Source organism: Perca fluviatilis, chromosome 12, assembly GCF_010015445.1.
Source record: "Perca fluviatilis chromosome 12, GENO_Pfluv_1.0, whole genome shotgun sequence".
NCBI classification, from domain to species: Eukaryota; Metazoa; Chordata; class Actinopteri; order Perciformes; family Percidae; genus Perca; species Perca fluviatilis.
The window spans coordinates 4,845,336-4,872,254 of record NC_053123.1 but is presented as its reverse complement, the minus strand read 5'-3'; the positions used below and the strand labels follow the sequence as shown (position 1 = coordinate 4,872,254).

General features: G+C 40.9%; 1 protein-coding gene across 3 annotated transcripts; it reads left to right on the top strand.

The window, feature by feature from the left end:
* Positions 1-112: 112 nt before the first annotated feature.
* wdr75 (WD repeat domain 75) lies at positions 113-26,919 on the top strand. Of its 3 annotated transcripts, none has more exons than XM_039817429.1 (22): positions 113-252; positions 351-556; positions 910-1,039; positions 2,738-2,803; positions 3,122-3,221; positions 3,851-3,975; positions 4,368-4,438; positions 4,739-4,855; positions 6,820-6,908; positions 7,158-7,316; positions 7,676-7,735; positions 8,442-8,557; positions 8,839-9,014; positions 9,561-9,718; positions 14,516-14,699; positions 18,250-18,344; positions 18,897-18,992; positions 20,337-20,506; positions 21,416-21,475; positions 24,363-24,503; positions 24,664-24,755; positions 25,099-26,919. In XM_039817429.1, exons 2-22 carry the CDS (start codon positions 471-473, stop codon positions 25,304-25,306), a joined length of 2,499 nt encoding a protein of 832 aa, XP_039673363.1. In that variant the 5' UTR covers positions 113-252; positions 351-470; the 3' UTR covers positions 25,307-26,919. The 3 variants fall into 3 exon arrangements, with proteins under 3 accessions (XP_039673363.1, XP_039673362.1, XP_039673364.1); XM_039817428.1 differs by having other exon boundaries at positions 120-252; positions 368-556; XM_039817430.1 differs by having other exon boundaries at positions 121-252; positions 368-556; positions 14,519-14,699.

Here is a 26,919-nt window from a genome sequence, read left to right as displayed (position 1 = left end):
TGAGAGTGGTAACCTTTTACGGGTATTAAAGACCATACGTCACAAACGTGAGACGTTTCTTTTCTATTTTTTTTCTTTTGAAATGCCATTTAAAGACGTGTAGGACTGCAACGGAAGAAATTAGGTGATACGGATATAGCAGTCCAAACAATAACACTTTTATTTATCCCGAAAGGTGATTCTAGGTGAATTCTCGTCCTCCTCTTTCACTTCAAGACGGGTTAATTACTGGAAACTCCGTTTCTCCTCTTGGTATAAATGTGTTCTGCAATTAGCAATACTTAAGACACGATAAGCAGAGATAACTAAATTGCTTTAAATATGCATTTTTTTTAAATCAATTTTTGTAGTAACATCTACACTCCAGTCCAGCAGGTGGCAGTAAAGCAGCTATGAACAGTCTCGCCAGCCGGTGAACAACCACAAAGAAGAAGAAGCGGTCAGAGGTGAAAGTTGACTTTAGTAAAAACATGGTTGAACACGGGGATATCCGCGTGGTTCACCGAGGTGGCAGTAAAATAAACTTCAGGGAGCCTGTCATAACCCACGACTCTAGGTGAGTGTGTGTTTTCAGTCCGATAATGATTAATATTTGGTGGAAGAGATTCTCGCGGTTGTACAAGTTTTTATTAGCCAGAGAGCTGAAGCCGGTGCTAGCCGTTAGCATTAGCAATATTAGCGGCTAGCTAGCTAACTGTTGATATTGCTGCGGCTGTTTACAAAGTACCACTAGCTTGTCTCACCGACACGCTAGTAATTATCTGTAACGGTAAATTCAACGACACACACACACACACACACACACACACACACACACACACACACACACACACACACACAATAAACCGTTGAAGTATTTTGGTCCATAAACTAAGTGATTTTGTAAAAGCTGTGGTTGTGTTGCTCCAGGTATCTGCTATGCGCCTCGGGAGAGTGCGTGAAGGTGTTCAGCACCTCCACAGAGGAGTGTATCCACGACCTACGGGGACACACCGGCCTGGTGACGGGGGTGCTGCTCAAACCCTCCAACCACCTGCAGGTACAGTCAACTCGCCAGTCCCACGCAGTTAGCTAGTAAACGACCATGGAAGGAGTACAGCTCTAACTTGCTCAAATAGTAGCTACTCTTACAGTATAACGTCACTGCATGTTTATTATAATGTATTTGATTTAGATAAAGGGCCAGGGTGGCTTCCTGTATCGTATCTGTTCATTTTAAATCCAATTTACTCGTCAGTCCATCTCCAGTTTAGTGATGACTTCTAAACAAGCACATTCTTTTCTTTTTTTCTTGTAATGAAAATGGTGTCCCCTGTTTATTTTGACAATGAATCCAAACGTTCATAAATGTCAGAACAATGCTAGTCACAATTCCCTAGATCCGAAAGTGACGTCTTTGCTTTGTCTGAGCAATAGCCCAAAACCTAAAAATAAAACTTTTACAATTGTTTTAATAAAGAGAAAATCAGCAAATGGTAATGGATAAGATGAAACCAGCAATTGGCATTTAGCTTGATAAATATTATAATTATTATTATTGTGAATCAATTATCAAAAACAATATTTGTTTATTGTCTCATTGATTTAATTGACTAATCTTTTCAGCACTAACAAGTGGTATGGATCCAAGACTAACTCAATAACAAATGTGCATTAGATTTGATAAGGTCAGCCATGTATATGTGTTTAACATAGACACACTTGATTTTGGAATTAAGTGTATTTTTTTTCTTCCAAATTCAAGCCTTATCAAAGTATGTGTTGGCAGTGTGAGCAGTTTCATTGAGAACAATGTTTTACCTTTAGCTGTCTACCTCCATGCAGAAAGGCACTGTTGCTTATATACGTTTATGTGATTAATAACTGTCATAATATTTAGGAGAAGCAGCTGCCTGTTTATAGCACTCTGAGCACCACAAATCAAGTGCGCTTAAGATCTATTTGATGGGGATCGGCTACATATTCATAAATGCCAATATCTCCAAACCCCAGCAAATCCTGGATTGATGGATTGTCCTGTAGCATGGAGTAGGGATTGATTTCTTTCTGTGTTTGGGGTAAAATAAATTCTCTAATTAAGCATTTTTAAAGCATTAAGTTATATTTTAAAGCTGCAGTGGGTAGAATGCAAAAAGAAATGCCAGGATTTGAAGTAGAATGAGACCTCTTCCTGCATCTCTCCCTCTCTTCTCTCTGTCGCACGGGCAATGCATGTGAAGAACAGACAATACGCTCTCTCTCTCTCTCTCTCTCTCTCTCTGTCTCTCTCTCTCTGTCTGTGTGTGTGTGTGTGTGAAATGACATGTGATTGGCCAAAGTCACAGCTAGATTTATTTTTAAACCTGGAAATAGCCACAACAAGGTGCAGAAGTCTAGTTTTCTCTCATACCACTTGAATTACAATATGCTGAATGATTATTTTGGAAAAAGAATTTAAACATTTAAAGTGCCTACCACGTCTTTAAATGTGTTTGCTTTGATGTTATCCCTGGTGTTGAAAGTATAAAACTTACACTGTTGCTGTTGAACTTTTTTAGCTGTTTTGCTCTGCATATGTTTAGGCATGTGATTGCATGATGATTGATTGCACCTGGCAAATATCAGGGGCCAAGTTATGCCTCTTAGTTGCCACATACATTACTGAAATAGGATATAGGTAGTTGCTGTTCATATAAGGATTTTATTGTTACATTTAATTTTTTTTCCTGTGACAATGCATTCCTGTTTTTTGTTGCAGGTCTACTCTTGCTCAGCAGATGGCACTGTCCGACTTTGGGACTATACAGATGGCATCCTTATTAAGGTACAGCTTGATTCTTGTATTGTTTTTGCTCCAGTCTTTGCAGTCAGTGTGGTTTGTCCCGAAACACACACACATACACATCATAGGTTAATGCATCAGCAGAGGGAGCAAGGTGTTCATGTTGGTTATTGAGCGTGTGTCACAGTTTTACCTGTATATTTGTACCCTCCTGCTTAGTGAGGAAAGCCGGCCATAGCGGTTTGACTTGATGCACAGGGACTCGTTAGACTAGTGGGTTGAGATCGCTTTGCGGCAGAGCCTGTGTTGTTTTCTCTGATGTCTGGCAGCCACGTGTCACAGCTGTGTGATCTCTTCCAGACGTACGTCATTGGATACCCGGTTTACTCCATCTGCGCATCTGCAAACCATGAAGGGGTCATCTTTATCGTTACTCCCATGCTCAGTGACAAAAGATCTGGTAGGTTTGACATCTTTTCGAAACGTGGTCATTGCTTAGGTGTGATGCCTGAGCTGTTTCAGCATCCAGTAGACGCCCTGTGTGCTTTGGCAAATGTGACTTCAGTCTAAACCCAAAACCTTAGCAAATAGTACCATGCACTTTCTCATTCCGCTACATGAGACCAAGAGGAGAGTGATCAATAATAATTCTGAAATGGTACCAAACTGCAGAACCAGGCTAGCTGGAATGCTAGCTGTCTTTATACAGCTTCACACCTCTACTTAAAGCACCATTTAAATGTTAAGCAGTGGTTTTGTTGCTTATTAGTGTCAATAAATCAAAACTTCTGAATAAATCTCACCTGAATTTGCAATACTGAGATGTGGTAAAGCTTCTTTGTGTAGAATACTTATTTGTAGCAATTTTTTTTGTAGTGTCAGCAGGTCAGACCAGGGTGTGCATTGGGGTATTGATGTGTAATACTGTCTTTTAGTGTCTGTTTTTTGATGCTTCCACTAGGTGTCACTGGTCACATCATTCTCAATAGGGATTTAACATGTGTGAAGTAGAATTTGGGTAAAAGGTCACTGGGTAAGAATGTGTGGTAGGCTGATGTTTGACTCTGTGTGTGGTGTATGTGTGTGCAGATTTATTCCAGCTGGTTGCGGTAGATCTTCCACAGAGCGGCGATCAGCTGGTGGAGGCCCGAGAGCTTTCTGCTGTGCTCAGCGACGTCAGCTCCAACCCAGCAGCCATCGTCTTCGGCAGAGGGGTACGTACACCACCACTACTGTCCCCAACACACCTTTTTCACACTTTTCTGCTGTGGCAAAATAAAATTATGCATGTTTGGCCATTCATTTCAAATGTTGTCAGTCTCCAAAAACTCAAAACAAATAAAGCATAAAATGAGTCACTATCAAATGAACTTCAGATAATGATTCCCCCTGCCCCCCACCCCCACCCCCACACCCCCCTTTTTTTATTGGATATATAGCATTACAATTAACTTTGTTTTTTGAGTACAGTGTTTGCTATATGATTGGAAACCCCCTCTTCAGATTGACACCAGTATTTATTACTCAGAACAGGTTTTAAATACTGATCCTTGGTCAGCCCTTCTTGCATGTCTGTGTTAATGACCAAATGTTATCTTCCTCACAGGGGGAGTATATTGCTTCAGCTAATGGTTTGCATCTGGAGGTCTACTTCTTCAAGAAGCAGAAGCCCTACAGGTGAGCCGCAGTGTGAGATGCTTCAGTTAGGAGGTGGGAGTATTTAATTTAAGATTGGAAAAGAATTGAAGATCACATCACTTTTAAACATTTTGTTTCAAACCCAGTAAACCCCAAAAAACATCTCGCAGCATTAGATTGCAAATGCCACAAAAACATGTCTCTACCATTAAACGCAATATCATAAGTAATATAAAATGTGTCCTATGTGACAAAGGCCATGAATCCTAAAACCCTGATGATGTTCACAGAGGATGTTCTGTAACGCCGCATGTCTGTCATTGTGTGGGTTGTTAAAAGGTTTTCCTTCAAAGAAGACAACAAGAAGGGAGGCAAGAACACATTCATGTGCGTCGCCTGTCATCCAAAAGATGACTGCATTGCCACGGGGCATGAAGACGGAAAGATTCGCTTGTGGTGAGTGTAGTAACAACATGGCCTTGAAGCATATGCACTCACATGCAGTGTTTTGATAATTCTGAACCTTATTTAGTCCAAACGTCTGCTGCTCACTTGTGTTGCATGCATTTTTCTGATAGCTGCACCATTCGACTCCACTCCAGTAGCATTATAGGGAAACAAACTTTGTATCGCTTTTGTCACATGTTTTTTCCCACTTTTTTTTATTTTTTTATTTAAAGGGGAACTATATAGTTTTTTTTGTAGCTTAATTTACCTTAACTGAACAGCTTCGGAGTCATTGGACTGGTTATGACATTTTTTCGGGTTGAATGGTGTTCGTCTCGCTCCCCCATAGCATCTGTGAGCGGAAAACCCACCCTTGCAACTTTGATCTCAGCGTCAGGAAGGATTGCGTGATATCAGGTCTCGCGATGTGACAAATTGCTTCACGGCACTGCACCCATAAGCCCATTCAGGAACCGGCTAACGAGGTAGCGATGGAGTTTTTCACACTATCTCTGATAGTTTTTGCCAGCTGAGCCGGCAAATAAAGAAGCAGAAAGCTAGGAAAGCATTGTCGGAGGAACAGAGAAAGCGGAAACGGCAGACTGACCTAGCGAGGAGTCAGACCTGAGTAAACATGGGAGCTGCCAAATATCTATTCTGAAGCTGTAGGGGGGGCTCTATAGAGAAACCTGCCAGCAAAGAGCGAGAAAACTGCGAAGAAATGGCCAAAACTGCATAGCGCCCCTTTAAATTTGTATTGGAATCTCAGTTGATGTACAATACAGCACAACACGTATCCATCATTTTAGGGCTGCAGCTATCGATTCTTTTTGTAATCGATTAATCTAGCACTTTATCGATCGATTAATCTGATAAATTTTTTCTTCCTTTTTAAACAACCAAAACTAGGGAATAAAGCAACATTTTCGGAAAGAAGCAACATTTGTATTGCCTACATTGCTTAAAATATCATCTCTCAAAAAAATTAACATTAAGTGCATTTAAGTGCCATATTACATTGTTTTTAAAGAATTTTTTTTCAAATGATATCATCCTCAAACTAAGGCATACATTAAACATACACAAACATGACATTAAGTTGTGCAACTTAACTTTCAGAACTACAAGTTTCAACCTGAGACTGATCTGTATATACAGTAGGCCTATATGTAAATATTAGTTATACTCAACCTATTTTCATTTATATATTTGATTAGAGAGATTTTCCGAAGGGATAGTCGGCTCTTTAGAGCAGATCGTGGTCACCACTACCTATTTTCTTGTGTTTGGTGTAGTTTCATCGTCCATACAACTGTTATTTACTTTTGTCGGTCTGCTTTGTGGAATGGAGGATTAAGTTAGACTCCATGTTTTCTGTTGAGATGCTGAAGCACTGACGTCGTGCTATTATCTTGGTAAGCTAGTTTGATTTTGCAGTAGACATACTGTACAGAGTTTTAGTTTTAATTACGTTTGAACTGATTCCAAACTTTGGACACTTTCTGTCGTTTTCTCCAGCCTGTCTCTTCTCCCCTCGCTATTTACACTCTAGCATGTGTCGCTAGCAGCAGACTGAGCCGTGCTGGTGTGCAACAGTAATAATGCTCCGTGCGGAAACGCCATCCGTCAGCGATACAGCATTGGTAACATTGATTTAACGAAGCTTCGAGGCAAGTCCTTTTGCATCGAGGATTTTTTGTAATCGAATTATTCGAGTTATTCGAGGAATCGTTTCAGCCCTACATCATTTTCCGATTTTATATAGAAAAGAATCAAATACAAATTGAGCAAAAGGTAAATAAGTATTTGAGAAAACAGGAAACAAAAATAAGTGAACAGAATTTGCACTAACTAAGGCAAAGCATACATTTCTTCTCATTTTAAGCCTCTGCAGTGTGTGTTTTACAAAGTGCATACATGTAGTGGAGAAGATCCTTTTGCCTTTCTTCTAACATTACTGTTCATCCTTTCAGGAGAAACTTCAACCACAAGAAGGAGTACACATACTCCACCTTGCACTGGCACCACAGCGCGGTCAGCTCGCTGTGCTTCACCCCAGAAGGTACACACATGTCATTACCTGTCTTATGATTTCTTTCTCTTTCCCCATCTATTTCAGCGAGATGTATTCCTCTCAATCAAGCTACTGTGAGATCTCAGATGGGCAACTGGAGTTTTTGTCCTGTTTTTAAAAAATGAAGTTTGCGTTACAGTGACCGAATGAGCTCAGGATTTGTTTTGCTTTAAGAAAAAACTCCACGTCGCCCGCCCTGTCTCAGCCTCTGTACCTATGTTGTCTTTGTTTAACCAGGCACCAACCTGTTGAGTGGAGGCATGGAGTCGGTGCTCGTCCAGTGGCGATACAACCAAGAGAGCGAGCGGGACTTCCTGCCCCGCTTGGGTTCGGCCATCACACACATCACTGTTTCGCCTGACGGAGCGCTGTTCTGTACCTCACACAGTGACAACAGTAAGGAGCTGTAACCTGTATTATGCACTCTGGTGGAAAAAAAGAACGAACAACAAGCTGTTGGGGAAATGATGGTAATAGAAAGCCATCATCAAGTGGCCAGTAGCTTTATTACATCATTAATGCCCTATGGTTGCAATGGTTGCAATGGTTGCCAGTGCCACTTGGTTTGAACCCTGCAGGCTTTACATTGAGAGCACAAGTCGCTCCCCAGAGCTCACATCTGTGTCCTTGACTGATGACGTTGAGAAATGCAACACTAACTGCAGCTGTAAAATGTGTAGATGGAATAGTAGATTCCAAGATTTCTGTACGAAAGGAAGGCTGTGGTGACTGATTTCTGTCTGTTCTTGTTTCAGAGATTACGATCATCCAGAGTTGTGTTAAAGTGTCAGCTGTCATTCAGGGCCTGGTCAAAGGTGAGTACAGACTGTAGGTGGCAACAGCACGTACATCGACCATAAACATGCTGTATGGGCTCATAAACATATCTATCATAAATGACCTCCACAGTTCAAGGAGAACAATCTTGCTTCTATAAGGATGTTCTTACCCATTTTACAAAAATAACATCTTTAAAAAATATCTAATTTCAAATAACTAAATTTGACTCTAGGTGATCACAGTGCTGTGTTCAAAGACATTAACAAAAGAGATTTAGGAAATCAAACCCCTGGCCCTTTTTTAGTTGGGTATAACCAGCTGCATTAGAGTCGCCTGGAAAGTTGGCAAACGATAAATTGACTCTAGTGGTGGTGATGAATGGATGCAAAGGTCTGATCACCGTTAGGATTATTGTAGTGTCAGAATGAAATGTCCTCGTTAGCAAGTCTTATATCGCATTTAACCAGAAACATCTTGTCTTAGTTTTTAACCTGGCGGAAATAACGCATCTTTTGTAGTTGTATCAGTGTGCAGGTGCAAATTGTATACTGTAAAACCTTCAGAAATTTCTGAGCAATTGTGTCTCTTTGCTGCTCGCATCGAACCTTTCTTTCTTCATATGGCATATAAAAACGAGAAATCAAGGTTTAAATCTGCTAGGTTATTCTGTGCACGTAAAAGAAGCAGTTGATTCTCACTCTTTTTTTCTTTTCTTTTTTTTTTTTCTTTGTCGTGGTTCAGGAGAAAGCGTGAGGACAGACATGATGGTGGACCCACGCAGCAAATCCCTGGTGCTGAACGGGAAACCAGGCCACCTGCAGTTTTACTCCCTCCAAAGAGACAAACTGCTGTACAACGTAAGCACTCTGCTTTAAAAAAACTGAGCCAAAGATGGCACACATAAGCCAGACCAAGTTAGTTTGTGGATAATTTTTTGGAAGCTTTTTATGGACATAGTGTGCCATTACAGCACCTGAAATTGCACCAATGTGGTTACGAGTACTTGGAGAGAATGTATTTCGATTACAAACAGAAGACACAACCACAAATCTGTTCTGATCCACAGTTATGTCACCTTAGTGTGAATTATCTGTAATAACCAAATTCTGAGGTCTCTTGTCTTCCGTGTTTCCCACAGCTGGACATAGTGCAGCAGGAGTACATCCATGAGTCAGGCCTGGAGCAGTTTGAGGTGGTCAAGGCGGCCTTTGATGCCTCTGGCAGCTGGCTGGCAACAGTGGAAGAGAGAAAACAGAAAGACGCTGAGCTGGAGCTGAACTTAAAACTGTGGGCATTTGATGAACAAACACAGAGGTACATATGTCTAAAACTACGTATGACATTTATATATGCTGGGCTTTCAGTCAGTCATCGACACGGATTAAATTCAGTGGTGGACTGGTCGATAAAGTGTTTAAGCTTTGTAAATAACACTGTTGTGGGAACAGCACATAGCACTAGGGCTGCACAATGTCATTTTTTTAATCGTCCTCACAGTATCAACTGGCACAATATACGCATCGCAAAAGGCTGCGACATCTCACGAAAGACAATTGAGATTTTTTTAATTAGTTGAAATGAAATATAAGTATAAAATTGCACTTCATAATGTGTCATTTTTTAAGTGGTGCCTTTTTATATTTAGTTCAATGTTCAATAAAAGAATGTTGGAAGTGATTGCCTTTCATTTGTTTTAAATTCAACAAGCAATTTCTTGTATTTTAGCAGAATTTATCGCAAGTAATATTAACCCAATATTCAACAATGTTATTGCATATTTTCCTCATATCCTCAGCCGTGGACTATACTATACTTTTTTCTTACCACAATCCTGTAACATGCCGACTGTATCGCCTGCAGTTTTGTGCTGAACACGACCATCTCGGCCCCCCACGAGGCGCGGATTATAGCCATGTGCTTCTGCCACGCCACCGACAGCCAGACCACCATGCTGGTCTCCACCAGCAAGGACGGACACTTCAAAGCCTGGCAGCTGGCCGCGCCAGCCCACACAGAGGGTAAGCAGTTCAGCTCAGTTTCTGACCGTGCACTCTACCGAAAGGCAGAGTTTGGGTGTTCTGTTAAAGTGTAGTGATATTGACCGTGCTCTTTTTAACTCGCTGTCTTTCTCTATTTTTGTGTGCTTTCACCTCTGATTCTTGGTGTGCATCTCCAAGAACTGTGGTCTTTGAGTTAGTGCTCTGTGTGCTTTGTCATCATTCATAATGGTTGGGGAATTAACAGGAACTAAAGCAGTTTTGAAAATCTCTTTAACCACAGTTCAGGGTCTTTTTCCAACATTCAAGCATAACTTTGGAAAAATGCACCAAAACATCACTGCAAAATACAGTCTGTAACTGTATAGTTGAAAAAATATAACTTAACATTTTCACCAATCACTTGTCTTTGATCTCAATGAAAAACACCCTAAGATTAATGTATAGGTCATCCTTTTTAGCAAATACTTAGACGGATAGATTTCAATTCAATTTTTTCAATTCAATTTTATTTATAGTATCAAATCATAACAAAAGTTATCTCGAGACACTTTACAGATAGAGTAGGTCTAGACCACACTCTGTAATTTCCAAAACCCCAACAATTACAGTAATTCCCTCAAGAGCAAGCATTAGCAGTGGCTATCGCGACAGTGGCAAGGAAAAACTCCCTTTTAGGAAGAAACCTCGGCAGACCCAGACTCTTGGTAGGCGGTGTCTGACGGGCCGGTTGGGGGTGTGATGAACAGTGGCGGTAATTGTCACATTAGAGGTCACAGTGACTTCGAAGGTTATCGTGGAAGTTCATGTCATAGCAGGGCACATCGTGTCATACTGAGTAGTGCAGTCCCCTATACTGGATCCAGACTACTCTGTGCATAGGAACATCACAGCAGGGCGTTGCGGGATGTAACGTGGCGCTGCAGAGCATGGGTGGATGCGGCGGATGCAGCAGGATGCAGCAGGATGCGGCCGGGAATTGCAGAGAATCGCAGAGCATAGCTCTGCGAAGAAAACTATAAGGACTCGGGAGTAAACTCCCCAGAGCTAGATTAGTAACAAGCAATTCTGGGACAGGATGCATACAAAAGTAACAAGTAGCGATGAGAGAGCAGCTCAGTGTGTCATAGGAAGGAAACAGCCTCCCCTGCAGTCTAGAATTATAATAGCATAACTAAGAGAGGCAGGTTAAAGAGAGGTGCCTGGTCGGGCTAGAACTCTCCCCAACCGGATCGGGCTGTACTGGCCTGCCTCCCTCTTCTCTCGCTATATTATTAATTATACAGTATATAAAACTGATGACTACGAGGAGAAGCAGGTGGGCCGCGTTAGGTGGACACTGCAACTCCTCACTCCCTAAATATAAGCTTTATCAAAGAGGAGGGTTTTCAATTTACTCTTAAATGTGGTGACGGTGTCTGCCCCTCGAACCCAGACTGGGAGCTGGTTCCACAGAAGCGGAGCCTGATAACTGAAGGCCCTGGCCCCCAGTCTACTTCCAGAGACTCTAGGAACCACAAGTAGCCCTGCATTCCGGGAGCGCAGTGCTCTAGTGGGACAATAAGGTACTAAGAGCTCTTCTAGGTATGATGGTGCTTGACCATTTAGAGCTTTGTAAGTCAGGAGGAGGATTTTAAATTCGATCCTAGATTTCACCGGAAGCCAATGCAGAGAAGCTAATACAGGAGAAATATGATCTCTTCTCTTCGTTCTCGTCAGAACACGTGCTGCAGCATTCTGGATCAGCTGGAGAGTCTTAAGGGACTTATTTGGGCAACCTGATAATAAGGAATTGCAGTAATCTAGTCTAGAAGTAACAAATGCATGGACTAGTTTTTCAGCATCGTTTTGAGACAGGATATTCCTAATTTTGGCAATGTTACAAAGATGGAAAAAGGCTGTTCTTGAGGTTTGTTTTAAGTGGGCGTTGAAGGATATATCCTGATCAAAAATAACTCCCAAATTTCTGACAGCAGTGCTGGAGGCCAGGGCAATACCATCCAAAGTAGCTATATCTTTCGAAAACGAAGTTCGGTGGTGCGTTGGTCCTATCACAATAACTTCAGTTTTGTCTGAGTTTAACATCAGGAAATTGTGGGTCATCCAGGATTTTATATCCTCAATACACGTTTGAAGTCTTGCTAACTGACCACTTTCATCTGGCTTAATTGACAGATATAATTGGGTATTGTCTGCGTAACAGTGATAGTTAATCGAGTGTTTCCTAATAATATTACCTAGAGGAAGCATATATAAGGAAAATAGAATTGGTCCAAGCACTGAGCCTTGAGGAACGCCATGGCTAACTTTAGCGTGCTTGGAGGGTTTATCGTTAATGTTAACAAATTGGGATCGCTCAGAGAAATAGGACTTGAACCAGCTTAGTGCGATTCCTTTAATGCCAACTAAGTGTTCCAGTCTCTGTAACAGGATGGTATGGTCAATAGTGTCAAATGCAGCACTAAGATCTAGTAAAACAAGAATGGAGACAAGTCCATTGTCTGCAGCTGTTAGAAGGTCGTTAGTAATTTTCACCAGTGCCGTCTCTGTGCTATGATTCTTTCTAAATCCTGATTGAAAATCATCAAATAAACTGTTGCTATGTAGAAAATCACATAACTGATTAGCAACCACCTTCTCAAGGATCTTGGATAGAAAGGGAAGGTTAGATATAGGTCTATAGTTTGCTAAGACCTCAGGATCTAGGGTGGTTTTTTTTCAGAAGAGGTTTTATCACTGCTACTTTAAATGACTGCGGTACATAACCTGTTAATAAGGACATATTGATCATATCTAGTAGTGAAGTGTTTACCACGGGTAACGCTTCTTTGAGTAGCCTCGTTGGGATGGGGTCTAAGAGACAGGTAGATGGCTTAGCTGAGGATATCTTTAACATTAATTGTTGAAGGTCTATAGGATAAAAGCAGTCTAAGTATATGTCTGGACTAGTCGTTCGTTCTAGCGGTCCTGCATTTAAAGATGAACTGTTAGAAGTTAAGTGCAAAAGGTGATGAATTTTATCTCTAATTGTTATAATTTTATCATTAAAGAAGCTCATGAAGTCATCACTACTCAGTGCTAGAGGAATAGATGGCTCAGTAGAGCTGTGACTATCTGTCAGCCTGGCTACAGTGCTGAAAAGAAACCTTGGGTTGTTCTTATTTTCTTCTATTAGTGAAGAGTAATAGTCTGTTCTGGCTTTTCTTAGGGCCTTCCTATAGGTTTTGAGACTGTCTTGCCAATCCAAACGGGATTCTTCCACTTTGGTGGAGCGCCACTTACTTTCGAGGTTTTGCGAGATTTGTTTTTGCGAGTTTGGGAGTTATACCAAGGAGCTATTTTCCTTTGCTTTATCGTCTTCTTTTTGAGAGGAGCGACAGAGTCTAAGGTTGTCCGTAGGCAAGTCGTAGCACCGTCTACAAATGTATCAATTTGAGAGGGACTGAGGTTAACATACAGGTCCTCTGTTATGTTAAGGCACGACATAGAGTGGAATGCTGTTGGAATATCTTCCTTAAATTTAGTTATAGCACTGTCAGATAGGCATCTAGTGTAGAAGCTATTATCTAGTTTAGTATGGTCAGGTAGCAAGAATTCAAAAGTAATTAAAAAATGATCTGATAATACCAAATTCTGCGGAAATATTATTAAATCCTCAATTTCAATACCATATGCCAGCACAAGGTCGAGGGTGTGGTTAAAACAGTGCGTCGCCTTGTGCACACTCTGACTAAAACCGATTGAATCCAGTAATGAGTTGAAAGCAGTAGTAAGGCTATTGCTGTCAACGTCCACATGGATATTAAAATCACCTACAATAAGTACTTTGTCTGATTTAAGGACTACACATGATAAAAACTCTGAGAATTCAGATAAAAATTCAGAATACGGACCTGGAGCTCGGTAGACAACAACAAATATAATTGGCTGTTCTGATTTCCGTGTTGGATGTTGAAGATTGAGAACAAGGCTTTCAAAAGAGTTATAATTTAGTTTAGGTTTAGGATTAATTAACAGGCTTGAATCAAATATGGCTGCAACTCCCCCTCCTCGGCCTGAGCCTCTAGGAATTTGAGTATTAATATGACTGGGAGGAGTGGCTTCATTTAGACTAACCTATTCTTCATGGCCCAGCCACGTTTCAGTAAGACAGAATAGATCAATTTGATTATCAGATATCAATTAATTTACTAGTACTGCTTTAGAAGACAGAGATCTGATATTTAGTAATCCACATCTAATTTTCCTATCCTTTTCTATCAATGCAGTGGTAGTTTTAATTCCAATTAGGTTAAGTATTGCCCCTCTATTCACCACTTTGTGTGGTCTGTTGTTGATTATAATTGGAATAGTACTAGTACTACATGTTACTGGAATAGTACTAGTACTACACGTTACTGGAATAATACTAGTACTACATGTTATCCTGCAGAAAACATTTTCAGATTCATCCACTTGTATAGTGCTATCAGGATCAATGCCTGGGGGACATGAATCTGTGATATTTTCAACATAATGTCAATAATAATGTCAAAACATAATGTCAAAACATAATGTCAATACTTGCCTTTCAGTGTAGATCCATTACCTTTAATCATATGTAAATACCAGGCTCAACAGATCAAATCACCTCTTGGAATTTAAAAACATTTTAGTTTCAATTCTTCTAAAACATCTGAACTCTAAATCATGATGTACATCCTACCAGCAGTGAAACTGTCCACCACATCAGGTTGAATGTTGGGTTTGAGCCAAATTCTACTGTATTTGTCACTAATCCAACCCTCTCGGTGTCGGCCTCCCTCTTGAACGTTCCAGCAGATGAAGGTCCTTCCTGGTCGTGTGACTTCGTGGGTTCCTATCACGGGCTGGTGCCTGAGTGCTGCTGTTTCTCAGCCGACGGATCTTTGCTTGCCGTCAGCTTTCAGGAGGTGGTGACTGTGTGGAGCCCGGCTTCCTGGGAGCTCCTGACAACTCTTTCCCAGCCGCCAAAAGCTGTCAGGTCGGAGCATAAACATGCACTAAAATACCCACACATTCACCAGGGCTGGGTGTTCAATCTTGATACCTCTTTTTTTTTTTTTTTTTTTTTTAGAGCTACTACTCAACCCTTACATGCATAATGAGAAAGACACAAGTAACAAAATGCATTTGAAATGCATCCAAAACCACAGAATCCGTCTTGGTCAACAAGCAGCATGGGTGCCTGGGTAAAGTGTGATACCACAGGGCTCCAGACTAACTTGTTGCACTGGTGCGCCTAACTTTTTTTATTTAGGTGCACCAGCGCAAAATTTAGGTGCACCCAAAGTCTGTCTGTCTGTCTGTCTGTCTGTCTGTCTGTCTGTCTGTCTGTCTGTCTGTCTGTCTGTCTGTCTGTCTGTCTGTCTGTCTGTCTGTCTGTCTGTCTGTCTGTCTGTCTGTCTGTCTCCTTGTTTTCAATAACAGACTGTAAATATAGAGGTTTGACTCCAACCTGTGGCCCTTTCCTACATGTTATTTCCCCTTTCATGTCCTCAGCTTTCCTATCAAAATAAAGGCCAAAATCTTAAAGCAAAACCGACCCTAAGACTGGGGGAGTGCGATGGACTGAAGCCTATGCTACTCAGAGTGACGGCTGATTCATCAGCGGCGTTACACCCGTCTTGTGTAGCCTATGAAATGTCTGTATAGTCACTGCGCTGCATTTTTATGATCTATGATCCTGCAGGCTCCAACTCAACAAACTGAAGTTAGTTGCATTTAATTTGATCCAAACACAGGCACTGCTTTCCAGAAGGAATGGGTTATGTAACGCAACATTAAAACATATCCATATAAACGACATCGCTTCGTAAGTGGAGAGGCAGTGGATGCGAGGACGTTAGGTGCACCGGTGCGACCTAGGAAAAATCTTAGTCGCACCCTTACAAATTTTGGTCGCATTTGCGACCAAATTGGTCACACTCCAGAGCCCTGTACCATATGCAGAGGCTAAGTCCTCAACGCCGCGGCCGCAGTTCAGTTCCAGCCTGCGGCCCTTTGCCGCATGTCACTCCCCCTCTCTCTCCCCCTTCGGGCCCTATCTTGCACCCGGCGCAGCGGAAAGCCCGACACAAGTGTCTTTGCTAGTTTAAGACCAACGAAGTTTCCAATTTCCCGTTCAGCGCCTGTGTCGTTTAAATAGCAAATGCACCTGCACCCATCTGTGAGCCCATGGGTGTGCTGGTCTTACAGGGAGGTGTGTTCAGGTGCATTCTGGGCGTATTGCTATCTTGAGGCAGTGGGAAGTGATTGAGCCATTGACCAACAAAAACCTGTTCTAAAGTCAATAACGCAGCGTTTCATTGTTATTTTAACAGCAAATTAGTAAAATGCTCCTAGGCTTATGCACACACACTATGCTTGTTACACACACATGCAAAAGATTACAAATAAAAATATTACAGTATGAAATAGTATTATAATATGATCTGCTCACACACTTTCACTTCACGTACGAGCAGATCAGTTTCTTCTCCTGAAAATCTCTCCTTCCTGCTCAGCAAATCCTCCATCATAATAGCAATGCGCCAAGGTCCAAACGCGCCTGGCTTTTAAAGGGAATGAGAGATGACCCTCTGATTGGTTTATCGCATTTTACGCCCAAAACACACTTATGAATTAATGAAGACACTAAGTACAACCCTTTTGAACCGTGCACGCGCCCGGACCATTTTTTTCCACCGTCAAACTAGCAAAAGTGGATCTGGACACGCCCTAAATGCACCTGCGCCAGGCTCTTCATGCTGTGCACTTAGATCATTAAAATAGGGCCCCTTCAAGTCTAAGCTGTCCTGTCAACAATAAAGGCCTAAAAATGCCACAAAAAAAATCAAGCAGCTATTGTTTAAGATTGGTTCAAACCGATATAACAGGAGTGCAGACTAGATACAGGGACATCAAGGCCTTATATGGGTACAAGGAAGCCAGATGGTCACTGCCTTAATTGGCAGCACATCAGTTACAAAGTACTACAACATTAAATCTGTAAATTGGAAGAAATATAAAAAAAAGACATGCCAAACACTGAAGTAACTGCTTCAGCAAAGACGGTCAGTTTCACAAGCACTGAGCAAAGACCGCTGCAAGAAAATGTGCTTGAGGATCTAAGCTTTGACTTCAAAATGGTCATGGAGTACAGTTGTTGTTGTTTGGACTGTAGCTTCACTAAATTAATATTGGTTGTCGAGCTGCTGTTCTGTAAAATGTTGGATATTTGTTCCATCCCCAGTAAGCGCAGACTGGGCACACTGGGACTCACATTCAGAAAAACAAGGACAGACAAGTGACAGTGCACACACACAGATTCACTAAGCAACCAGCTGCTTTATACTTTGGCTGCTTGCTGTCCAGGTTCCTCAGCGGTGGATGTCTTTGAACAGTTAAATGTGTTTTTACCACTCTGGCAGAATTCCAGGGTGTTGTTTCTCACAGCGGACAGGGCATGTCACCGCCTGAGGAAAAGAAGTGCTGCCTGTCAGCCAGCGGAGCACGGGGACAGGCTGCAGTTTCGCAACCTTGTTGTTTGAGTCTCAGAAATGTTGGCAAATATCTGTCCTCCCGCTAAAGAAAGGGCCCCTTAAGGTTCACTGAGGACACAAAACTAGTGTTGCTAGTTTCTGTACCACTTTTCTAGCACAGAACCCTGAGTCAGCCTTAAGCATGTTTGCTAAGTCAAACAGAGAGAGATGAAGGAATCTGCTAAGAAAAACATTTGAATTGTCAAGAAGCATTTCAAAACTATGAAATAAATGATTTAAAAATCAGAGTAAACAACACTAGAAAAGGTCTCTTGATAAGTAGTGGGTGCAGGCAGACGTTTAGTTCTCCCCTCTTTTACACAAACTGCATAACCGATAAACTGTTCAAAAAAACTCAATCATGCCCAGAAAGCCTCTTCAAATGATGTGACATTTCCTATATGAATTGGGAGCTGAAAGGGAATTTGTGCTTAATAGGACTTGAAAGTTGGAGGGAGGAAATAGGAAAACGCTAATGGCCTGCTGTTTTGACAGCTGCCCGGTACCACTTGCATAACTACCACCTATGGCTGTGTAGAGCTGGGTCAATGACTTGCCCTCCGTCACCCAATCTTAGACTCTTTACATGGCACCTCGGAAGTTGATGACTTTTGGCTCTCTTGCAGAGAGCTATAATAGACACAAGTCACCGGACAAATATTTTTTTTAATGAAGAAAAGTAATGAATTCTTTTATATATGAATCTCAGAGACTCCCATGAAATAAATAATATGAGGAACGCAGCATTTTGAAGTGTAAAAGGGTGGCCATTATTAATTTGTCTGCCAGACGCACGTTTTCTGGAAGTTTGGTTCTTGGTGGGTGTTCAGACTCTGCTTGTGGGTTGCAATTTGAAGCCCCCCCCTAAAGCAGAAAACTTGTCAAAAGCTAATCCTGTGAAATATGTGTGGTGTTGGTTTGAGGGAGGGGGGGGGGAATGCAGGAGTGCACTTGGGATTCTTTATAGTCAAGAAAGTCAGGAACAAAACTGACTTTTTCCTTCTCCACCAGGGATCTTTGTTTTGGGCGACTGAGCTGTTCCAAGTATCTGCTGGGAACCACGGCCAACAGCCTGCTCTGCTGCTGGAACCTCCTCACCTGCTCATGTAAGGCAGCTTGTATAGAAGGGCTAAGGGCCATATGCTTTGTCCCGTTTCAATTATTTCACGAGACATGGGTGCCGATGTGGTTTTCATGTATTGCGATTATAGAAATATTACGATTCAAAAGTATAGAGATTGTCTTTTCCTTCTTTAACAATAACAAAAGTTGAATTATATACTTCTAGAGACAATAGATAATGAGACATTTCTCTTTCGAGACATTAACTTGTTAAGAAGTACGTAACATGTATTTTCTGCATATTCCGCTTTCGGTCAGAAAATGAATGTGATTGGTCGTGGTTGGCAGTGGCGTATAAACGGGAAATATTTAGGTGACTTATTGGTCAAACTTCCTTTTTTTTTTTTTTTTTATATCGATTCTAGGGAAAAGAACCGATTTTTAAAAATCGTCGCAAAAAATTCACGATATTTTTTTTTCCACCGCTAATGTATGCTGTACCTGTCTAAAATGAATTTTGCAGCTGAATGCATTTGTTGCAATTGATTTTAGTTTAGCTGATATGTAATTGTACCTTTCTGTTGCCCTCCCTGCAGTGGAGTGGAGCACCTCGATGGACATCAGCCTGCTGCTGGCCGACCCCCTCACTGAGAACATGGCTGCCTTCTGCTGCCAGGCCGGCTCCACCGACTGTAAGCTTTCAACTGGCTGTTTTAGCCTTTCTAAGTTGTAGTCACATCTCAAAGCACATGGTCATACATTTTTTTTTTTTTTTGTAAAATCAAATTTCAAGGAACACGCCGACTTATTGGGAATTTAACTTATTCACCGTAACCCCCAGAGTAAGAAAAGTCGATACATACCCTTCTCATCTCCGTGCGTGCTGTAACACTGTCTGATGGCTCCAGCATTAGCTTAGCCCAGCACAGATCCTGCAGGTAACTGGTTCCAACTAGCCTACTGCTCCGAATTGTGACAAAAGTGACAAAATAACACCAACATGTTCCTATTTCCATGTTGTGATTTGTAGAGTCACAGCGTGTACAAAAAACAACGTAACATGAGACACAGCCATCTTCTAACCGTAAACAAACCGGGAACTATTTTCTCAGACAGGCTTGCTGCGAGCATATCACTCCGCCCAAGTACTATATTCTTCCGCCTGAGAATATAGTTCCCGGTTTGTTTACGGTTAGAAGATGGCGTGTCATATTTTTTTGTACACGCGACTATGACTCTACAAATCACAACATGTAAATAGGAACATGTTGGCGTTATTTTGTCACTTATTCGGAGCAGTAGGATTACTGGAACCATTCACCTGCCTGTTCTGTGATGGGCTGATGCCGCTGGAGACGTCAGACAGCTTTACAGCACGCACAGAGATGAGAAGGGTACGTATCGACTTGTCTAACTCTGGGGGTTACGGTGAATAAGCTAAATTCCCAATAAGTTGGCGTGTTCCTTTTAAACCCACTGCAACCACAGTTTCACAGGAAGGTCTTAAAGATCAGATCTGATAAAGACAACCAAATGTACTTTCAGCCTGTGTTATCATTTGTTGCAGTGTATGTTTTATTAACATACAGCCTCATAAGTTCCGTGCTTTGACTCTACAAGACTTCATTACTTTCATTGAGCTGTGGGGTCTGATATATATTTTAGAGCTTAATATTTTTAGCAAGACTAAGAGTCTACAGCCGTCCTAGCAGAATTTAACATTTGCTAAATATCATAATGTGAATGGCATTAGTTTTGTAGGTCATAAACCAAAGTATTGGGTAAATGGAAGTTTTCAAAAATGCCTTTTGATCCAAGATACTGCTGCTGCAGGCGTTCACACTAAATGAAAAAAAAAACGAGTTTATCCAGAAACCTAACCAGGTCAATGATTTGTTCTTGTGGAATAAATGTTGTTATTAGAGTTATTAGACTGTGCAAGGGCTTTTTCTGTCTGTCTGTCAGCTGTAGAAATGGATGTTACCATTGTAATGTTTTTGTTTTTTTTGCTGTTTTTCCTTCTTTTCTATTTTCAGTGTTTGTTTTTAAGCCCAGCGAGCCTCGGCCCGTGTTTTCCCAGAAGGCCGTGTGCTCAGGGAAGGTGACTCGCGCTGTCTTTGCCCCGAGGGAGGAGATGCTGGAGAGCTGTGAAGAGAGCAGCCAGTGGCTCAACCACTCCCAGCTCTACTTCCTCACTCCGTACATGGTACAAGAGAAACCAACTCATCTGACCATACCTTTTCTATTTCACTGACAACTGAGATTATAAAACAAGAAATCTGCTCTACTCTTATGTTCATTAACAGAAGATACATGTGGGACTGGTTTTCATTGGCTGGCAGAGGCAGTTTGAAGCAAATGGGTCTTTTTACCTGTATTTTAGATTATTTTCCAACAGACACAATATAGCATATTTGGTTACTGTGGTGTGGCATTTTTTTATTTATTTACAATTACGTGATTGGTCCAACGGGGGCACTACACTGACAGGTTTTATGAGGTGACATATTTGTTACTGATGAAATTAGTGACTTTGGTCAAACCGGATGGACCCAAGCTAAATCTTCAGCTTCTGTGTCATTTTCCCAATATATCGTTATTGTGTCTTTTTTTTTTTTTTTTTTTTTTTTTTTTTTTTTTTTTTTCCTTGGGGGTTTGCCTGAAGCAACCCCCCTTCAGATAGTTGTGTCTGAAAATTCAGTATAATGGCAGGGCTCAATCTCTCGGTTAACTTTCTTCTGTTCCTCATGATTCCAAAGACCGCTGTTCACCAGCAGCAGCAGCCATCTTCTTTGTTTTCAAGTAGCAGGGAATACACGCGGAACCGTCGCAACTCTGCCGTCATTATGTTAAGCCCGCCCACCGACTCTATACACGATGTGATTGGCCTGACTAGAGTTTGGTTTTTCCAGCTTGCAAGCCAACGGAGAGTTGCTAGACTGACCCTGGCTGCAAATTACATTTGCTGCCACTAGGGTGCGTCTACATTTCTAGGCTAGGAAAAAATAACTGCAGTAAAAAATAAAAAAATGCTTTGCTCCATAATAACCTTTTGTACATTCTGCATGCTGTTGTTGTGTTGATGCTGTCGGCTGATGTGGACTCTCCTCTGCAGGACCTCATGACGTTCACCACTAAGGCGGAGGAAGACCGACTGATGGCGTCCAGCAAACAGGTAACGGGACACCAACCGCTGCTCCGTGTCAACCAGGGTGGCACACGTTTTTGGCTACTCAACACCTCAGGGTGTTAATTACAGAGCATGTTGAGAGCAGTTTTTCTGAACTCCTCCTCCTCCTTCGTCAGTCTGAATAACAGAACTAACACAATTTAAAAAAAAACTGAGCTGGACTGATGCCTTTTATCGGGCGTCGCTTCACATGTCTTCTCCTGGAATGAACGCAGGGTACTGGTGAAGAGCCCGTTTATCAGCTCAGCTAAAGTTACTGAAACGGTCCAATAAACCAGCCATCTGTGGATCCATGTAGCCTTAGTTTTCTATTCCATCTTTTTATTAGGGAGAGAGAACACTAAGGGCGTTTTCACACATACCTCGTTTGGTCCGGACTTTCGGACTTTTTAGTTTGATCCGAACCAAAATTAAAGGTGTGAAACCTCCCCCGGACCACGGTCCGGATCAAAAGACCAAATTTTGGTCCGACAAAAAGAGGTGGTCTCGGTCCGGTTCGTTGATAGTGTGAAAGCATTTTTTGGATGGTTCGGACTTTCGGACCAAATACAGGAAGCTCTGGCAGGCTCCCCTCGTGTTACAAGACCGGGGAAGCTCCTTTAAGGAATAGCTCGGTGCTGAGAGAGAGAGAGAGAGAGAAAAAAAAAAAAAAAAAAAAAAAAAAAAAAAAAAAAAAAAAAAAAAAAAAAAAAAAAAAAAAAAAAAAAAAAAAAAAAAAAAAAAAAAAAAAAAAAAAAAAAAAAAAAAAAAGAAAAAAAAAAAAAAAAAAAAAAAAAAAAAAAAAAAAAGAGAGAAAAAAAAAAAAAAAAAAAAAAAAAAAAAGAGAGAGAGAGAGAGAGAGAATGACGCTCAGAGCAGACAGCTGTCGGCTATCAGAGCAGAGAATACATCAGCAGTTTATTTGTTAAGTAGTAGTAAATGTAAAGTGTAGGTTTCAGTTTGTCTCTGAATAAATGCTCCAGAAAGAAAGTTCCCGTGTCTTGCTTCTCTACATCAAAACAAAAAGAGCCGCGGCAGTAGGGGAGAGCAGCGGTCAGTTGAATAGCCTAAACTCTGACCCAGAGAGAGGATACGAGAGGACGGGGAAGCCCGTCAACAAACCAATCAGTTCTAAGTATCTGGAGACGCAGCTCACGTATGTGATGACGGGAGGGCGTGAGTTTTTGTCAGCTAAGAGATCTTAGGGCTGGCAAAACTGCAGTGTGAAACCAAAACTTACCGGATCAAATGTATACAATGTAACAAAAACATGAACCTTGGTACGGACCTTGGTTCGGACTTTCATGTGTGAAAACGCCCTAAGTATCCAACTATACCTCCTCTTTTTTATTAGGGAGAGATAATACAAAGTATCCAACTATACCTCCTCTTTTTTATTAGGGAGAGATAATACAAAGTATCCAACTATACCTCCTCTTTTTTATTAGTGAGAGATAATACAAAGTATCCAACTATACCTCCTCTTTTTTATTAGGGAGAGATAATACAAAGTATCCAACTATACCTCTTTTTTTTTTTATTAGGGAGAGATAATACAAAGTATCCAACTATACCTCCTCTTTTTTATTAGGGAGAGATAATACAAAGTATCCAACTATACCTCCTCTTTTTTATTAGGGAGAGATAATACAAAGTATCCAACTATACCTCTTTTTTTTATTAGGAGAGAATAATACAAAGTATCCAACTATACCTCCTCTTTTTTATTAGGGAGAGATAATACAAAGTATCCAACTATACCTCTTTTTTTTATTAGGGAGAGATAATACAAAGTATCCAACTATACCTCCTCTTTTTTTTTTATTAGGGAGAGATAATACAAAGTATCCAACTATACCTCCTCTTTTTTTTTTATTAGGGAGAGATAATACAAAGTATCCAACTATACCTCTTTTTTTTTATTAGGGAGAGATAATACAAAGTATCCAACTATACCTCCTATTTTTTTTATTAGGGAGAGATAATACAAAGTATCCAACTATACCTCCTCTTTTTTTTTTATTAGGGAGAGATAATACAAAGTATCCAACTATACCTCCTATTTTTTTTATTAGGGAGAGATAATACAAAGTATCCAACTATACCTCCTCTTTTTTTTTTTTATTAGGGAGAGATAATACAAAGTATCCAACTATACCTCTTTTTTTTTTTATTAGGGGAGAATAATACAAAGTATCCAACTATACCTCCTCTTTTTTATTAGGGAGAGAGATAATACAAAGTATCCAACTATACCTCCTCTTTTTTTGTAGGGAGAGATAATACAAAGTATCCAACTATACCTCTTTTTTTTTATTAGGGAGAGTAATAATACAAAGTATCCAACTATACCTCCTCTTTTTTATTAGGGAGAGATAATACAAAGTATCCAACTATACCTCCTCTTTTTTATTAGGGAGAGATAATACAAAGTATCCAACTATACCTCTTTTTTTTTTTTATTAGGGAGAGATAATACAAAGTATCCAACTATACCTCCTCTTTTTTTTTTATTAGGGAGAGATAATACAAAGTATCCAACTATACCTCTTTTTTTTATTAGGGAGAGATAATACAAAGTATCCAACTATACCTCCTCTTTTTTTTTATTAGGGAGAGATAATACAAAGTATCCAACTATACCTCCTATTTTTTTATTAAGGAGAGATAATACAAAGTATCCAACTATACCTCCTCTTTTTTTTTTATTAAGGAGAGATAATACAAAGTATCCGAACTTTTTTTTTTTTTTTTTTTTTTTTTTTTTTTTTTTCAAAAAAAAAACCAAAATTCTTTTTTCCCCCCCCTTTTTTAATTTTTTTTTTTTTAAAAAAAAAGAGACATTCCTGTGTTTCCTGACATTGTGATTTTTTTTCACCCCCCCCTTTTCAAGCTTGTAATCGATGACCGTGTCGCCATGACACCGTTCTACCTGTTGCTGGGGAAACACCGGCAACAGGAAGATCCCGACTCAGTGAGCGGCCTGTCTGCTGAGAGAAGGCCTCTGCCACAGTGCTCTGTTGCTATCAAAGAGGTCGGTAGTTCAGCCCCGCGTGGGCTCATGTCCACTTTGTGTTTGTTTGTGCATCTCAAATTTGTGACATGGACTTACAAGATTTTCAGATCTTTGTAGTTTTTTTTAATGTGTCAGTTTGTTGTACATTAAAGCTAGTTTTTTTTTTTTCTCTTGACAGCTTCTGCAGACCCCGGCCCACGTCTTGCCCTCTACCTCTTTCCTCTGCTCTATGTTTGTACAGTCCCTGCTCATCTCCGTTACCGACGGCAGGTCAGTAGTCCACTAAGGCTGCTCTGAAAACCTTATCTAGCTATTGGTCAATAAAAACTGAACACCTAGGGCCGTCATAATGATTATTTATGCCCTTTTTAGTATGGTGATATTGATTTTGGGGGGGCGGGGTTGACTGTCTATTTTTGATGCTAACGAAAGTCCATCACTGTGGGTCTGAATGTCAGCATGAGTTGGCAAAACGATGGCGTTCAGGCATTGCGTGACTCAGCAACTTGAGAGCCTGGCAACAGTACACATGGGAAATGTGACTCTTGTTTATCTGATAATATGCAGAGTCACGCTCTAGTTTTTTTTTTCGCGTGTGTTCTCATGTTCTCAGGGAGGAAACCAAACACGCCGAGGAGGAAATGGAGAGCGAGAAAGAGGAAGAGGATTCAGAAGGGGAAATGGAATCCAGCACCCAGAGGCAAGAGCAGGCGCCGCTGGGAGGCCAGGCAGCCCCCACTCTGACAAAGGCCCAGCATAGGGAACTGAAAAGGGTGAAGAAACTGGACCACAGCTGGTTCGCACATCTCTTGCACTCTTGAACATGACCCTGTGCAAAGACGCTCTCACACACACACACACACACACACACACACACACACACACACACACACACACACACACACACACACACACAGTGCCTATAGAAAGTTTTCAGCACATCACTGGGTTTTAAGACATGTTTTATTGTGTTACGTCGTTCTATCAGAATGGATTGCTTTTGGAAAGGAAAAAAAAATCTCTAGGCAATTACAAAACAGAAAATATTTGATTGCACAAGTATCCTCTCCTTTGGCAGCAGTTACAGCCTTGAGTCAACGTGGACATGTTTGTATCAGGTTACACATTTGAACAATAAAACAACTCCCCAATTGTCCTCTGTAAAACTGCTCTGTTTGACGAGGATCATCTCTCAACAGCAGTCTAAGTCTTGCCAAAGACTCTGGACTACATTGGTCTGGATTCTGACTAAGACTATTAACATTAGTGTTTCGTGCCATTCCTGCATAGCTTTGAGTTTGGTTGCTGCACTTCCAGGCTTCTATCACTACATTTGCAACATGTACGTTTTCCTCTCTCTCTTCTTTTGATGCTGCCTAGACCAACACCATACTTGCAAATCCAAGCACGCAAAAGGCTCCGTAGGACTTCCACGTTTCTCAGCAACGTTGAATCTTTTTTTTGAAATGGTCAACCGCCCCCATTTGTGACGCTCGCTCTCCAGCTAGAGCCAGTGCTCGCAAATCACTTTTGTAAAACGGCTCCCTGTTACGTGCTGACTTCGGGACCTCCGAGTTGCTGCTGCAGAGAAGGAATGGATGCCACAACCAGACTTCATGCAGGGGATGGTGTGTTTTTACTGATTTCCGGTTTAGTTTTCTGATCAAAAAGCTCAATTTTTGTCTTCAAAAGACCACAGAACCTTCTCTTATTTCCTTTCAGTCTCACATGCCTGCTGTTAATAACTAGCGGAGTATGTTAGGAGCTTTGACTTACACAGCTATGGCCGTGCCATACTGCTGTTCTTACTGAACTCTGAGGGAGATTGGGCCCATAGTAAATGTTTTGTGTGTCCTTCCTCTGGCTTGTTCATTTTTCAGTTTGCTTGTCACAGACTTGGCTGAAAACTTTCTTTGTCTTCCCCACCCTTTTCTTGTCTGACATAATTATTGATAAGATTCAATTCAAGATGCAATGCTCTAATTTGGTGCAGTGTGCTCATTATAGCAATTTATAATTTCTTCTTCATATCAGCGGAGCTAATCCACCATCGTCCCCTAGTAGGGGAAATCCTAAAATACACCTGGTCCTGCCACATACAGCTTTATTTAACTGCCATGCCTTGACTAAACAACTGGCTGCACCAGTGTTGATTTTGGTATATCATAGTTAAAGGGATACTTATGCAATCATTTGTTTTGATCCATTTGTAGGGTGAATTATTATTTTTTTTTTTTTATTGCACATGAAATACTTTTTGTTGAAAAAAAATAAACAGTAGAGCTCAGATCCATTGATTCATGTTTAAACCAGAAAAAGTCCAGCTGCGGGGTGAAAACTTTCTGTATGCATGCACATATGCAGTATGTGCAAGTACCCATTTTTCCATACTTGATGAATGAATTTAATAAAAAAGATGTAAGCCTTTCTTAAA

Excerpts from the sequence above, each read along its gene's own strand:
- wdr75 (XM_039817429.1), top strand. The coding sequence starts at position 471 with ATGGTTGAACACGGGGATATCCGCGTGGTTCACCGAGGTGGCAGTAAA. Across the intron at positions 2,804-3,121 it reads CAGATGGCATCCTTATTAAG|ACGTACGTCATTGGATACCC; the intron begins GTACAGCTTGAT and ends GATCTCTTCCAG. Across the intron at positions 7,736-8,441 it reads CATTCAGGGCCTGGTCAAAG|GAGAAAGCGTGAGGACAGAC; the intron begins GTGAGTACAGAC and ends GTCGTGGTTCAG.